This window comes from Ailuropoda melanoleuca, chromosome X (assembly GCF_002007445.2).
Source record: "Ailuropoda melanoleuca isolate Jingjing chromosome X, ASM200744v2, whole genome shotgun sequence".
NCBI lineage: Eukaryota > Metazoa > Chordata > Mammalia > Carnivora > Ursidae > Ailuropoda > Ailuropoda melanoleuca.
This window is the reverse complement of record NC_048238.1, coordinates 35,701,985-35,716,178: the sequence shown is the minus strand read 5'-3', so window position 1 is coordinate 35,716,178 and position 14,194 is coordinate 35,701,985. Positions and strand designations below refer to the sequence as shown.

Here is a 14,194-nt window from a genome sequence, read left to right as displayed (position 1 = left end):
GACATACAAATGGCTAACAGACACATGAAAAAATGTTCAAAATCATTAGCCATCAGGGAAATTCAAATCAAAACCACTCTAAGATACCACTTTACGCCAGTTAGAATGGCAAAAATAGATGAGGCAAGAAACAACAATTGCTGGAGAGGATGTGGAGAAAGGGGATCCGTCCTACATTGTTGGTGGGAATGCAAGTTGGTACAGCCACTCTGGAAAACAGTGTGGAGGTCCCTTAAAAAGTTAAAAATTGAACTACCCTATGACCCAGCCATTGCACTACTGGGTGTTTACCCCAAAGATACAGACGTAGTGAAGAGAAGGGCCATATGCACCCCAATGTTCATAGCAGCATTGTCCACAATAGCTAAATCTTGGAAGGAACTGAGATGCCCTTCAACAGATTACTGGATTAAGAAGCTGTGGTCCATATATACAATGGAATATTACTCAGCTATCAGAAAGAACGAGCTCTCAGCATTTGCTGCAACATGGATGGCACTGGAGGAGATAATGCTAAGTGAAATAAGTCAAGCAGAGAAAGACAATTATCATATGATTTCTCTCATCTATGGAACATAAGAACTAGGATGATCGGTAGGGGAAGAAAGGGATAAAGAAAAGGGGTTAATCAGAAGGGGGAATGAAGCATGAGAGACTATGGACTCTGAGAAACAAACTGAGGGCTTCAGAGGGGAGGGTGGTGGGGGAATGGGATAGGCCGGTGATGGGTAGTAAGGAGGGCACGTATTGCATTGCACTGGGTGTTATACGCAACTAATGAATCATCGAACTTTACGTCAGAAACCAGGGATGTACTGTATGGTGACTAACATCATATAATAAGAATACATTAAAATAAAAAAAAAAAGAATGACCTAATTTGGTGACATAATTTGAACATTTTTCTATTAAAGTTCTGTTTGGGTATTATTTTGTGATTGTTGGGACTTATCCTTCTTTATAAATAATACACTAAATACAAGTGTTTGCTTGCATAATTTAAAACGGTGAGTAGAACTCATTTGCAAAAAGCAGCGTAAACACTTTCCCCAACCCATGTAATGCATTCTTCTGATGAAAGCTTGGGTTTCTGCTTGCCAGGCTGTATAGCCCCCAGTCACACACAGCCTGTTTTTGAAAATTCCCTCATTATGGAAGCTACATCTGTAGTTGGTACGATGAACCTAATATTAGCCGATGAAGTTTTTCCGTTTGTCTATTATTGATTCTTGCTTTCTGCCCTAAATATTAGTCTCTTAAGTGGCTCAATTAACCCAAGAAAAGAGGGATTTACTCACAGAGCACAACCAGCACACTTGGGCCTGGGGGACCAGTGCAGAGTACAGTCAGGGCGGGGGTCAAGAAGCCAAGGTCCCCAGGGCTTTCGTGGAGCCCTGCTCTCAAGCGGTGCACTGCTCAGTACCCCCTCATCCAGACCTCAGTGTAGACCAGCCCGCTGAGATCTTGAAACTAGCTGCCATTTTCATCAGAAACCCAAACGCGGATCCTGCCTCAAGCACACGCTCTACTGATGACATATCAGCACCGCCTTCTTTATGATTCAACTGCATTGTTACCTTTTATTTTTGCCTCGTATGCATGCCTTTAAAATTAAAAGAGCCAAGTCATGACTTTAACAGGCTTTTTCAATCAAGGAACTTAATTTGAGATGCCAAGGGTTATACTTTCAAAGCAATTTTAATTGCATTTCATTATCTCCAGATATTTCATTACTGTGCAGATCACAGATTAAAATAGACCTGAGTTTGTAGTTAGCCCACATGAAAACAGAATCTGTACAAAGCTCCAAACATACTGATATTCGGCCGTAAAATTCTCTCTGAAGTAGAAATGTTCAAATATTCATGGTTATTAAAAACTTGTTTCTGATGAACCAATAAGTACAGTAAGTGGAAGAATATCCTTGTTTAGGGAAACCAGGGATCTTGATTATTCAGTTTCACCAAGATGACATACGCATTTTCTTTGTTCCCAGGCTGTGCAAAAACATTCATAATAATAAATGCTAACTTATTTTTCATTTGGCCAAGTGCTCCAAAAAATAAAAATAACAAAAACATTACATAGATTTAGACTTTGAGCTCCATATCGTATGAGATATTTTGGAAAATTACTTTTTTTTTCAGGCACACTGGTGTGTGTTTTCATTTCTTTTACTAAGTCATATGTTATAAATTATCTTCATCGTTTGGGTTATATAAAAGACTTCTTCGTTAAAACCATCCAGAAAGATATTTGCTCAAAACTCCAATTATTGCATTGTTTCTTTTTAAAAATGTGTCCCAGGGACACCTGGGTGGCTCAGTCATTAAGCATCTGCCTTCAGCTCAGGGTGTGATCCCAGAGTCCTGGGATCGAACCCCACATCAGGCTCCTCCACTGGGAGCCTGCTTCTTCCTCTCCCACTCCCCCTGCTTGTGTTCCCTCTCTCACTGGCTGTCTCTCTCTGTGTCAAATAAATAAATAAAATCTTTAAAAAATAAATAAAATAAAAATGTGTCCCATTGTAAGCCCTAGCCCAAATTTGCCACCTCTATTTACAGATGATTCTTTCTACTAAGTTGTTTGAAATTGCATTACGTCTGCCTTTATTTGAAATAACACATTTCTGCTGGAATAGTGTTATTATTAATATTTTACTTTCTTCATAAACTACCAGGCCTTACTTCAGACTCACGATGTGGTGGCACATGAAGTTTACAGCGATGAAGCATTGAGGGTCACACCTCCTCCCACCTCTCCCTATTTAAATGGTGATTCTCCAGAAAGCGCCAACGGAGATATGGATATGGAGAATGTGACCAGAGTCCGCCTGGTCCAGTTCCAGAAGAACACAGATGAGCCCATGGTAAGTTTTCTAGACTCTAAAGTCCCAGCCTGAACCAGGGCACCCAACTTCAGCCTATGCTACTAGGAGGTGGGGAGGGAAGGAGGGCAAGGGCAGTGTTAAAGCGGTCCGTTTCCAGCTCCTCCACCACCTCCTCCCAACCCGCACCCAGGATTGTCCCACCTGACGCCATGCCTAAGGCCTCCTCCCACCTCTTCTTTCACAAATGCTCTGCAACGTCACCAAAAAAGGACCTACCTGGTACAGTCCTCCAGGAAAAACCTCTGGGGCAGAATTTGAAACACCGCTATTGAAAAAGTGAATGTCTAATGATATTGTGAAAAACATCCTCTTATAAGATCTTTGGCCTTCAATAAAATCAGAGGAAGACTAATTTGGAAGGCATTCCAAGAACTGAGCAATGTGGCTAAAATATAACATTCCTTCCATTCACATCTACCTATTTAATATGAATTCATTTTCTCGGGGTGTAGGAACAACATCCGAATAAAGTTGATGCTGAACCCACCTCATTCTCACAGAATCCTCGTAGATGGGGAAGACCAAGGAAGGGCTTCTTGGTGTTAACCGAGCAAAGTGGGGGCGTGGGGCATGGGGCGGGAGGGCAGAGTGCAGACCATCCAGGCCAACCAAGTGGCACGTGCAGAAGCCCGCTAGTCAGAAAGGCTCTTCGCTTAGCTTCAGAATGGAAAGAAGGCACCACGGCTGCTGTGGTGTAGAAAATGGTGCCTGGCGGAAGGGGACACACGAGTGTTGAAAGAAACAAGTTAAGCATTCTATTCATCATCTCAAAGACAATGGGAGGCTCTTAAAGAGTTTCATGCAGCAAAAGAAGATCAGATTTGCATTTTAGAAAGATGCCCTCCAGAGAACGGATTAGAGGAGGACGAGAGAGATTGTAGGGAGACCAGCGAGGAGGTTCTTGCCTCAGAACAAGGGAGAGCGGATGGAACTGGGAGCTAGAGGCCCAGATACCAAATGGAAAGAAGTGAACAGATTAAACAAAAAAGTAAAATCAATAGACCTGGATAATACATTGACAGTGGGACTGAGGGAGAAACAGTTACCAAGGATGTCCCTTAAGCTTTAGATTTTCACAACCAGATGGACAGTGATGCTACCCATTGAGATAAAAACTATTGGAAAAGTTCCATGTTTTGGGAAGGAATCCTATCTTTAGGGGGGTAAAAAAAAAAAAAAACATTCGAACTTACACATTCATATCTTTCCCTCAGAGCATAGAAGAGGGGTATTGGGATACAGAAAAACAAATTCCCTACTTAAGAAATTTGCCCAGTTGCTTTCCATATTAAAGGGAGAGCTACAGAGCAGTGATTCTCTGACTGCGATTTCCAGAGAGCCCTCAACTCTAGATGTTTCCAGTTATAATTCTCATGTGCTGATCTCTGCCACTTTTACCATATTAGCCCAGCACTTGCAGCAGGCAGGGGGCATGTGGATCACTTCACCCCTTTTTGGTGCCATCCAAACAACCCTTTGGCTTAAGAGCACAGGCGGCGGCAGCCTTTGGGTGCCTTGGGCAAATTACTTCAAGTCTGCTCATACTTTGCTTAGCAATTATTGCCAGAAGCATACTTGACTAAATGACGCCAAGATCCCACCCGGCTCTGAAAGTCTCATATCCATTTATTCATCTTATATATTCATTCACTCATTTAGCAAATGTTTGTTAAGTGCCTACTATGTGCAGATCACTGTGTTGGACGCCAGTGATGTAGTGGCAGGTAAGACACAGCCCCCTCCCAGAGCGCACTTTCCCCAGGGCTGCTGACAGCAAATAAGTAAATACGGAGTTGAGCAGCTTGTTAAACTAGAACGGTCATGATAGAGCGATAAGTCAAGAAGAAGCGGTGACGTTCAGCCAAGCAAAACAGGAAAGCTGGAAGGGAACATGAGGAGGGCCAGAAGTGTCCTGTGAACATCATACTCTAAAGCAGCCCAACGACATCTGATCTATGAAGGCTCACAACCTCAACACCATAGACTGAGTGAAAGTGTGTCCCTGACTTACTTTTTTCAGAAAGCATAAAATGGCCCTGAGTCTCCCCTAAAAGTCTCCTTAAAGAAACCCTTCTCTGTCCTGTCTTTGATCCTACTGAAAGTGTATATTTTCCCTTTGACTGGTTGCCATAAAAATGGGAATTATTTGATGTAAAATAGATACTTTCAGTAATGGAATACAGTTCTCTGTTAAAACATTTAATACAGCTTCATTTGCTTGGTTAGTTGTCTTACTAAAAGTATTATATTACTGTGCAGGATATGCCTATTTGATCTCTTTTGCTTTTTGGACCTTCTCTAATGTGTCCAACTATGTTAGATCTACCCTACAAGATACACTCTCATTACACCCTTATTTTCCCATATGCAACTTCACCCTGAAATTACTCTCAGTCGATTGAGATTCCCTTAGTTGCAAGTGATAAAGACCAGACTTGAACTAGCTTGGACAAAAGGGGAAAGGCTTCTGTAAACAAGGAAAGGCCAGGAGTCTACCCCAAGCTGGGGGTAGGTTCATGAGTAGGCACCCAGCCCAAGCTGGACCAGTCCCTTCCCTGGAATTTGGGAACCTGAGAACAGAGAGAACGTGAGTCAGTTCCTCTCAGCAAAGAAATGTTTGGGGCAGACAAAATAATAACTGTTGTTAACTCTAGTTGGTTTGAGGTGAATTTCCTCCTAGTCATGAGAGACCCTGTCTGTCTCATCACTATTGTCTATTCACTAATGAATAGTCTCATTCATTATGAGCCTAGCAGAGTGCCTGCCCACATAGCAGGATCGCAGTAATGTTGGCTGAATGAATACATTAATTTATTAATTTCAGGGATTGGACCCCCATCATACTATCATTTCCCTTATGAAATTAGATTTGAGTTACACATTAATTTATAGCATTTCTCCAGGAACACCTCTCTTGGTAACTGTATGTGCTGATTGAATATACAAGTTGGAAATGAAACTGGAACATTACAGTTGAACGTTGGGACTAGAAATATTTTGATATACCAGTTTTTCACATTGCTTGCCTACCACTTCTAAGAACTGCAAAATAGGAACCAAGCAAAGTTATATTTTGTGGAATTGTGCACAAAGTCCATATTATAAAGGCTCAAATATTTTCATGAAGCTTTCCAACAGAGTGTTATTCTCCAATGAAGAAGATAAGACGGTCCCCCTACCCTTAATCATCTCAAATTCAAGACCAGTTTTCACCAAGGGGAACATGTTAAAAATATAGATTTCTGGGCTCCATTCCAGATTTCCTGAATCTAAATCCAAAGAGTGAGTTTAAAAGACAGTATTATTTAAAAGGTCCCCATGTGATTTTTAGGATCAGCCAGGTCTAGCACAAAAAATATGCTTATGAAAGTTTATAATAGAGAATAATAGGAAAACAAAAAGTAATCTCTGTAGACTAGTAGTCTGGCATTAGATATGTGGAGCTTCTACTTCTGGCCAAGATGGACTAACAAGGACCAGATTTACCCTCTCACCTGAAATAACCAAAAAAATTTAAAGACAAAATTACATGAACAGTTTTCAAGACATTGGACATCAGGCAACAAAGGAAAATGGGACTCTTAGGGCCTAAGAGACAGGAAGCAAACAGGGTGAGCCCTATGATTGCCTGACCTTACTGACTTGAGAGAGTTTCCAGGCCACAGCACAGGAAGGGAGAACTGAGGCAGAGCAGGCAGATACCCCGAATTGAGGAGACAGAGCTGAGAATCCGAGGAGACCTAGGCACTTAAAGTGCATAGGACAGAGGACTGAAGAAGAGAGAGTTGTGCAGAGAGAGGACCCCAGAGATCTGTAGAGGGTCCCCTGAAGTATTCATCTGAGTTATGATTAGTGCATTTATGAGAGGAAACTACCCAGAGCCAAGGAAAGACCATCCAAAAGAATTAGAGGGAACAGTATCCAGCACTCCCTGCCTGTTAACCACCAGCCGGACTGGAAAACAAATTCATGGGGCATTGCATAAAATGCTCAGGAAGATCTTGTCTCAGTAATGAGGAATAATTAGCCCTAGGCTCAGAATTGCTCAGGACCTGCCTACCAAATCATGAAAGCAAGACCCAAAAGATCAAACGTAAGTGACCCAAGTAAGTGAAGTATATCCCAGAACAAAGCCTAAGAATATTTATAGGAATAAAATACATCTAGCATTGCAGCAAGATAAAATTCATGATGTCTGGCATTGAATCAAAGATTGATAGGCATGTAACAAAGGGGGAAAATGTGACCTATAATGTGGTGAATAATCAGTCAAAACTGACAGAACTGACAAAGATATTAGAATTAGCAGAAAAATACACTATGGTATTAATGGCAGATCAGACATTTGAGAAGAAAAGATTAGTGAACTCAAAGATATAGCAATAGAAACTATCCAAAATGAAATACAGAAAAAGAATTTTTAAAAATGAAAAAAGCAGGGGTGCCTAGGTGGCTCAATTGTTTAAGCATCCGACTCTTGATTTCAGCTTAGGTCATGATCTCAGGGTCATGAGATTGAGCCCTGCATTGGGCTCCATGCTGGTCGTGGAGCCTGCTTAAGATTCTCTCTCTCCGTCTCCCTATCCCCCTCCCCGCTGCTTGCATGCGCACGCTCGCGCTCTCTCTCTCTCTCTCAAGAAAGAAAAAAAAAGCATCACTGAGCTCTGGGACAACTTCAGGCAGCCTAACGTATGGTTAATTGGATTCTATGGAGGAGAAGAGAGTGAAGAGGAGAGAGAAAGGATATCTGAAGAAATAATGGATGAAAACATTCCAAACTTGATGAAACTATAAATCTGCAGGCCCAAGACCACAATGAACCATGAAACATGAAGAAGACAACAGCAGGGTACATCTTAATCAAACAGTTTAGAAACCATGATAAATAGAAGATCTTAAAAACAGATAAAAAAAGAAATGTTACATACAGAGGAACAAAGATAAGAATGGCATTAGACTTCTTATCAGAAACAATACAATTGAGAAGAACGGTGTCTTTAAAATACTGAAAGAAAAAACAAAACCTTGAGAGGTTTTGTCTTAGAATTCAAAACGAAGCAAAGGTATGTTTCAAAAACTAAAGACAAAATAAAAACATTTTCAGACATACCAAAACTGAAATAATTCAGTAGACCTACAGTATAAGAAATGTTAAAAGACAACCTTATCATTTAAATCTCTTTAAAAGATAATTGGCAGTTTAAACAAAAATAAGAGCAATGTGTTTGAGGGCTTATTACATGTAAAAGTAAAATGTATAACTGTAGCACAAAGGTCAGGAGAAAGAAGTGGAACTATACTGTTAAAAGGTTCTTATACTATATGTGACATTGTATAATATCACTTGAAGGTAGATTGTGATAAGTTAAAGATGTATGCCATAAACTCTGAAGCAACCACGGAAGCAACAAAACCGAATTATAGCCAATCAGACAACACAGGAGAGAAAATAGAATAAAAATAAGCTAATCCAAAAGAAGGCAGAAAAAGAGGGAAAAGAGAACATGAAACAGATGGGACAAAAATTAAATAGCAAGAAGATATATTTATACCTGAGTATATCAATAATCCTATGAAATGCAAATAGTCTAAATTCCCCAAATTAAGAAACAGAGATTGTCAAATGGGGGCAGGGGGCAAATCCAATTATATATTGCCTGCCAGAATTGCTTTGTACATAAAGACAAATAGTTTCAAAGTAAAAGGATGGAAGAAGATATATTATGGCATTAAACAAAAAGAAGCTGGAGTGGCTATATTAATATCAAAATATAATTCTCAGACCACATTGAGATTAAATTGGAAATGAATTAATGACCTCGGGAAAACTCTTCAAGCATTCGAAAACTAAATAACACAATTCTAAATAACCCATGGATCAAAGAAGAAATCAAAAGGGAAATTAAAAAGTATTCTGAAGTGGATGAAAATGAAACAACAACATACCAGAATTTCTGGGATGCTGTGAAAGCAGTACTTAGGGAGAAATGCATAGCACTAAACACCTATATTAGAAAAGAAATATCTTAAATGACCTCAGCTTCTATCTTAAGAAACTAGAACAAAAAAGAGCACATTAGACCCAAAGTGAGTGAAAGGAAAGAAATAATAAAGATCAAAGTGGAAATTAATGAAATATAAAAGAGAAAAAAAATCCATAAAACAAGCTTTTTCTTTGAGAAGATCAGATTAATCAGGAAAAAAAAAGAAGACCTTAATTACCAGTATCCTGCATAAAAATGTGATACTACTACAGAATCTACAGGCATAAAAAAGTATAAGGAAATCTTACAAACAACTTTATGCTAAGAAATTCAACTCAGATGAAATGGACAAATTCCCTGGAAGACAGAAGCATGCCAGAGATCACTTAAGGAATACACTGAATTGCCCTATAGCATTTAAAAACTGAATTTAAAAATAAAAACCATTCCTCAAAGAAAACTCCAAGATGGCATTACTGGTGAAATCTACCAAACATATAATAAAGAAATAATACCAATTCTACACAAGCTCTCCCCAAAACATTGAAAAGGAAGGAATTTTTCTCAGCATCATCATCGTCATTATTATTGTTATCATTATTATTATTAGGTGGCTAGCATTTTTACCCTGATGCCAAAACCAGATAAAGACAATATAAGAAAACTACAGACTGGTGTCCCTCATGAACATAGATACAAAAACTCAAATCCATATCTTAACAAAAGAAGAATACATCATGACCGACTGGAGACTAACCCAGGAATACAGCTCACTTCTAATAGCCAAAAGCTAGAGAAAAAATTCAGTCCATGAATGAATAAACAAAATGATATATCCACACAGTGGAATACTCAGCAAGGACAAAGAATGAACCATTGATACATACAACATGATTAAATCTCACACTGTGAATTTTAAAAAAGCAACAAAAAAGAGTGCATACCATATGAGGGGCCGTAAGGTAGGGGAAGGGGGTCCAGGGTTGGGAGTAGATTACCAGTGGACACAGGAAATTTTTAAGGGTGATGGATATATTCATGCTCCTCGTTATAGTAATGGTTTCACACATGTATACATATGTCAAACTTAGCAAACTGAACACATTAAGGGGCACTAAACTGTGTCAGTCAGTTGAATGCTCGACTCTTATTTCAGCTCAGGTCATGATCTCTGGGGTCGTGCGATCAACCCCTGCACTGGGCTCTGCTCAGCATAGAGTCTGCTTGGAATTCTCTCTCCCTCTCCTCTGCCCCTCCTGCTCGTGCTCTCTCTTTCTCTCTAAAAATAAATAAATAAATCTATTTTTTTAAAAGCACAATATAGAATGTATGTATTACTATTATTATAGCAATCAAAATACCAAAGATAACATTTTTGTCATGGCATGGTGGAGTAACAGATGGCTTTCCTCCTTCATTTTCCATATTTTCTTGAATGCTTTCCTAACCTTTGTCAATAAAATTATCTACAGTGAAATCACAAACATAAAAAGAAATAGTAATTCTCTTTTACTTAACTTTTTACAGGGAATCACTTTAAAAATGAATGAGCTAAATCATTGTATTGTTGCAAGAATTATGCACGGGGGCATGATTCACAGGCAAGGTAAGTTTCATATGTGATTCTTTCCCTCCTTAACTTAGCCTAGTGGAGGAGGTATTTTTTATGACCCATATAAACAATCTGTTTACTGTGGTCCACATAAATGATCTATTTAAGTTATCTGTCTTTGGTTTTAATCACAGTTGGTCTCTATTTGTTCATATTCATCTGTACATGCTCCAGCCTGCGGATAAGGGAGGGGAGCGTATATTACAGTTCTGTTCCTGGAACATCTCTGAATTACTCTTTGGATCCTCACTTACAAAAGACCATGGGGGCTAAAGCAAAGTATCATACCTGGCCCCCAGATATAGGGAAGGCATCTATTCTGGGACATACATACATACATACATACATATGTACATTCATTTATGGGTATAGATATATAATGACAGTTCAAGAATTTCTCATTCACTCAGAAATGAGATATACTCTTAATTAGGAAATTAGAGCTTGATAAATAATATAAAAATTAAACAGTAAAATAAGAAATATCAAATCTAGACTGTTTCTTTTTTTTTTTTAGATTAAGTTTCTAATACCTGCTACAATAATTGCAGTCATTCTGAGAAAGGAATTCACTAAGGCCTGAAGTAAACAAAGAATGAGTTTTTGAGAAAGGGGAACTTTCATTAACTCTCGGGTGGGCAAGATTTACACACACAGGCGTAGCCTCCTCTGTGAAAGGGCAGAGTTATAGGTGTTAGTATTTACAGGCTGACCCAAAAATGATTCTCCTGTCCAAAAATCAGGCTTCCTTTCTTTGAGAGAGGTTTTTTTGTCCCTAGCACCTCTTTTCTTTTTCCTTCACCCCAGACGCAAGAAGTAACACCGGAAGCATTTTCGTGCCTTCCAGACTGCTGTGTACACAGATGGTGTCCGGCATTACTGCTGCCTCCAGGGAACTCCTCATAGGCTGCAGGAGTAGACGGTGCCCACACAGCAGAATTGATTTTAGACTCCAAGATGGATTTTCTGTTTCTTATTTTTAATAATTTGCTATAAATTCAGTAAAGTCACAACATCATTGTTTCTGTAATCTCTTTTTCTTGTATTACTGTGTGACTAGGACCTGCCATCTCTGATAGAAGTGGTGTAGTGGACATCCTTCTTCTAGTCTTGTTTTTGAAAGGTAGCTTTTCCATGATTCCCCACAAAGAGTACCGTTTACTGTAGAATTTTAGTTAGATGCCTTTTATCAGGGCTGAGGACGTTCTCTTACATTCTTAGTTGCTGAGCCTTTTAATTATGATTGAGTTTTGAATCTTATCAAATGCTCTTCATCTGCTGAGATGATCATTTGGGATTTTTTTCCTTTTATCTATTAACGTAGTAAATGACTTTTAAAGATTTCCTAATGATAAACCCCTTCTGCGTGTCTCAGATAAACCCAGCTTACTCATTGTGTGTTATTTTTTTTTTTTGTATGTACTGCTGGATTCTGTGCGCTAATGTTTTGTTTAGAGTTTGTGTATTTGTAATTATAAGAGAAACTGGCCAGTAGTTAATTTTCCTTTCTTGTCTTTTTCTGTCAGGTTTTAGTTTCAAAGTTACATTGCCTCATAAAATGACGTGGAGAGCCTTCTCCCTTCATGAGTTCTCTGAAAGACTTTGTAGAATATTGGAATGATTTGTACCTTTGAATTTTGGTAGAACTTGCCATAAAACTATCAAGGCCTGATGTTTTGGTTTTGATTTTGGTTTTTTTAGAAAAGCCTTTTTTTTTTTTTTTAAGGAAGTTCTACGCCCAGTGTGGGGCTTGAACTCATGACCCTTAGATCAAAAGTTGTATGCTGTACCAACTGAGCCAGCCACGCACCCCAGGAAAGACTTTTTTTTTTAACTGCTTCAATTTCTTTAACATTCTTAAGGCTATTCAGGCTTTTTATATTTTGAGTAAATTTGGTAAATTACATTTTCCTTAAAAAACTTAAGTTTTTAAAAATTATTGCAGTAAGCTTCTGCATAGTGTTTTCTTACCTTTTTATTCCCTGCCATCTCTATAAATGTATCCCCTTGTTCATTCTTAAAATTGTTTATTCGTGCCTTGCCTTTTTTCTCTTAATCAACTTTGCCAGGGGTTTGTTCAAAAGCCCACTTTGGCTTCTGTTAATTCTCTCCATTGTATGTTTATTTTCTATTTCATTGTTTTATGACCTGATTTCTATTTATCTCTTTCATTCTACTTCATATTGGTTTTATCTAACTTTCTTAATTAGACACTTAGTTCATTTATCCCAGTCTTTTTTTCTAATATATGCATTTGAGTCTAAACTCTACCCTTAAGTATTCATTTATCTGTATCCCACCAGTTTTATTACGAAGCATTTTTATTGTAATTAAGTTCTAAGTACTCTTAAATTCTTATTATGGTATCTTTCATTGACCCACAGTTATTTAGAAGTATTTTTTACATACCACATCTAAGATTTTCTTTGTGTCTTTTTATAATTTACGTCTAACTTAATTGCATTGTGGTCAAAGAGTGTGGTCTGTATGACACCATTTCTTTGAGGTTTGTTGAGACTTGCTTGATGGCATAACACTTTAATCAGTTTTGTAAATAGTCCATGTGTACTTAAGAATGTTTATTCTTTAACTGTTGCATGGAGAGTTCTCTATATGATGATTGGCTCGAGGTTGTTAATTTTTTTGTTCACATCTTCTATATCTTGACTAATTTTTTTGTCTGTCTCACCTATCAGTAATTGCTGAAATATCTCAAGTTTTTCACTTTCTATCTATAGATCTCTCCATTTTGGCTGTACATATTTGAAGCTAATTAGGTGCATAGAAATACCTGGTCACCATTTCTATCCTTACTGATATATTCTATTTAAAACCTATTATCTAATATTAACATACTCATTCCAACTTTATTTTAGTGTTTGCCAGCATGTCTTCATCCGTCCTTTTATTTCCAACCATTCTGCATTTGTATGCATCATGGTGTCTCTTGCAAACATTTTTTAAGCTGAGTTTTACATTTTCTAATGCACTCTGATCATCACTATCTTTTAATGGGCAAGGTTAGCCCATTAATATTCATTGTGATGATTTCTGTCATCTTTTTTATTTATATTTATCCCTTTTTTGATTGATTTTCTTGTTCATTTTTTGTTCCATTTTTCCCCCTGGTAGTTTAGAATTTCAGCATTCTATTTCTATTTTTTAGGTGGTTTCCTTGAAATTTTATCACACATATTTAACATTACATATACTAAAGTGAAACAGAATCTTAACCCCACTTCCAACGAATACAAAGACATTGGAACACTAAATCTGATCAAACTCCTGACTTACATATTATTCTTGCCCAGTATTTTAGTTCTGTCCTGTTTTAAATTCACAAATTTGAAATTACTATTAAAATATGACCATTTTTTTGGATTTACATAAATGTTTATGATTTTATTTATTTACCATTCCTTCTATCTTATTTTATTTCTAGTATAATTAACGTACAAGTGTTTGGTTTATTAGTTTCAGGTATAAACTCACCATTCCTTCTCCATTCCTTCTTAAATCTCAGACCATCCTTTGGGGAGCATTTGCCTTCTTCCTAAGGTACACCCTTAGAAGTCCCTTTAGTGCTAGTCTCCTGTTTAAAATCTCTCTTAGGTGGTATTTATCTGTAAATATTTTATTTCAGCCTCAATCTTGAAGATTACTTTTGCTGAGAGCACCATTTTAGATTGATGCTTACCATTCTGTTGT

The 14,194-nt window shown here is 37.9% G+C and overlaps 1 protein-coding gene across 13 annotated transcripts in view; it reads left to right on the top strand.

Annotated features, from left to right (window-relative positions):
- CASK (calcium/calmodulin dependent serine protein kinase) overlaps nucleotides 1-14,194 on the top strand; it is a 350,328-nt gene that overhangs the window by 293,825 nt on the left and 42,309 nt on the right. For all 13 annotated transcript variants that reach the window (XM_019804579.2, XM_019804606.2, XM_019804597.2 and 10 more), the window contains 2 exons: nucleotides 2,681-2,869; nucleotides 10,402-10,480. In XM_019804579.2, the coding sequence (XP_019660138.1) occupies nucleotides 2,681-2,869; nucleotides 10,402-10,480 (268 nt within the window). The remainder of the gene's footprint in view (nucleotides 1-2,680; nucleotides 2,870-10,401; nucleotides 10,481-14,194) is intronic.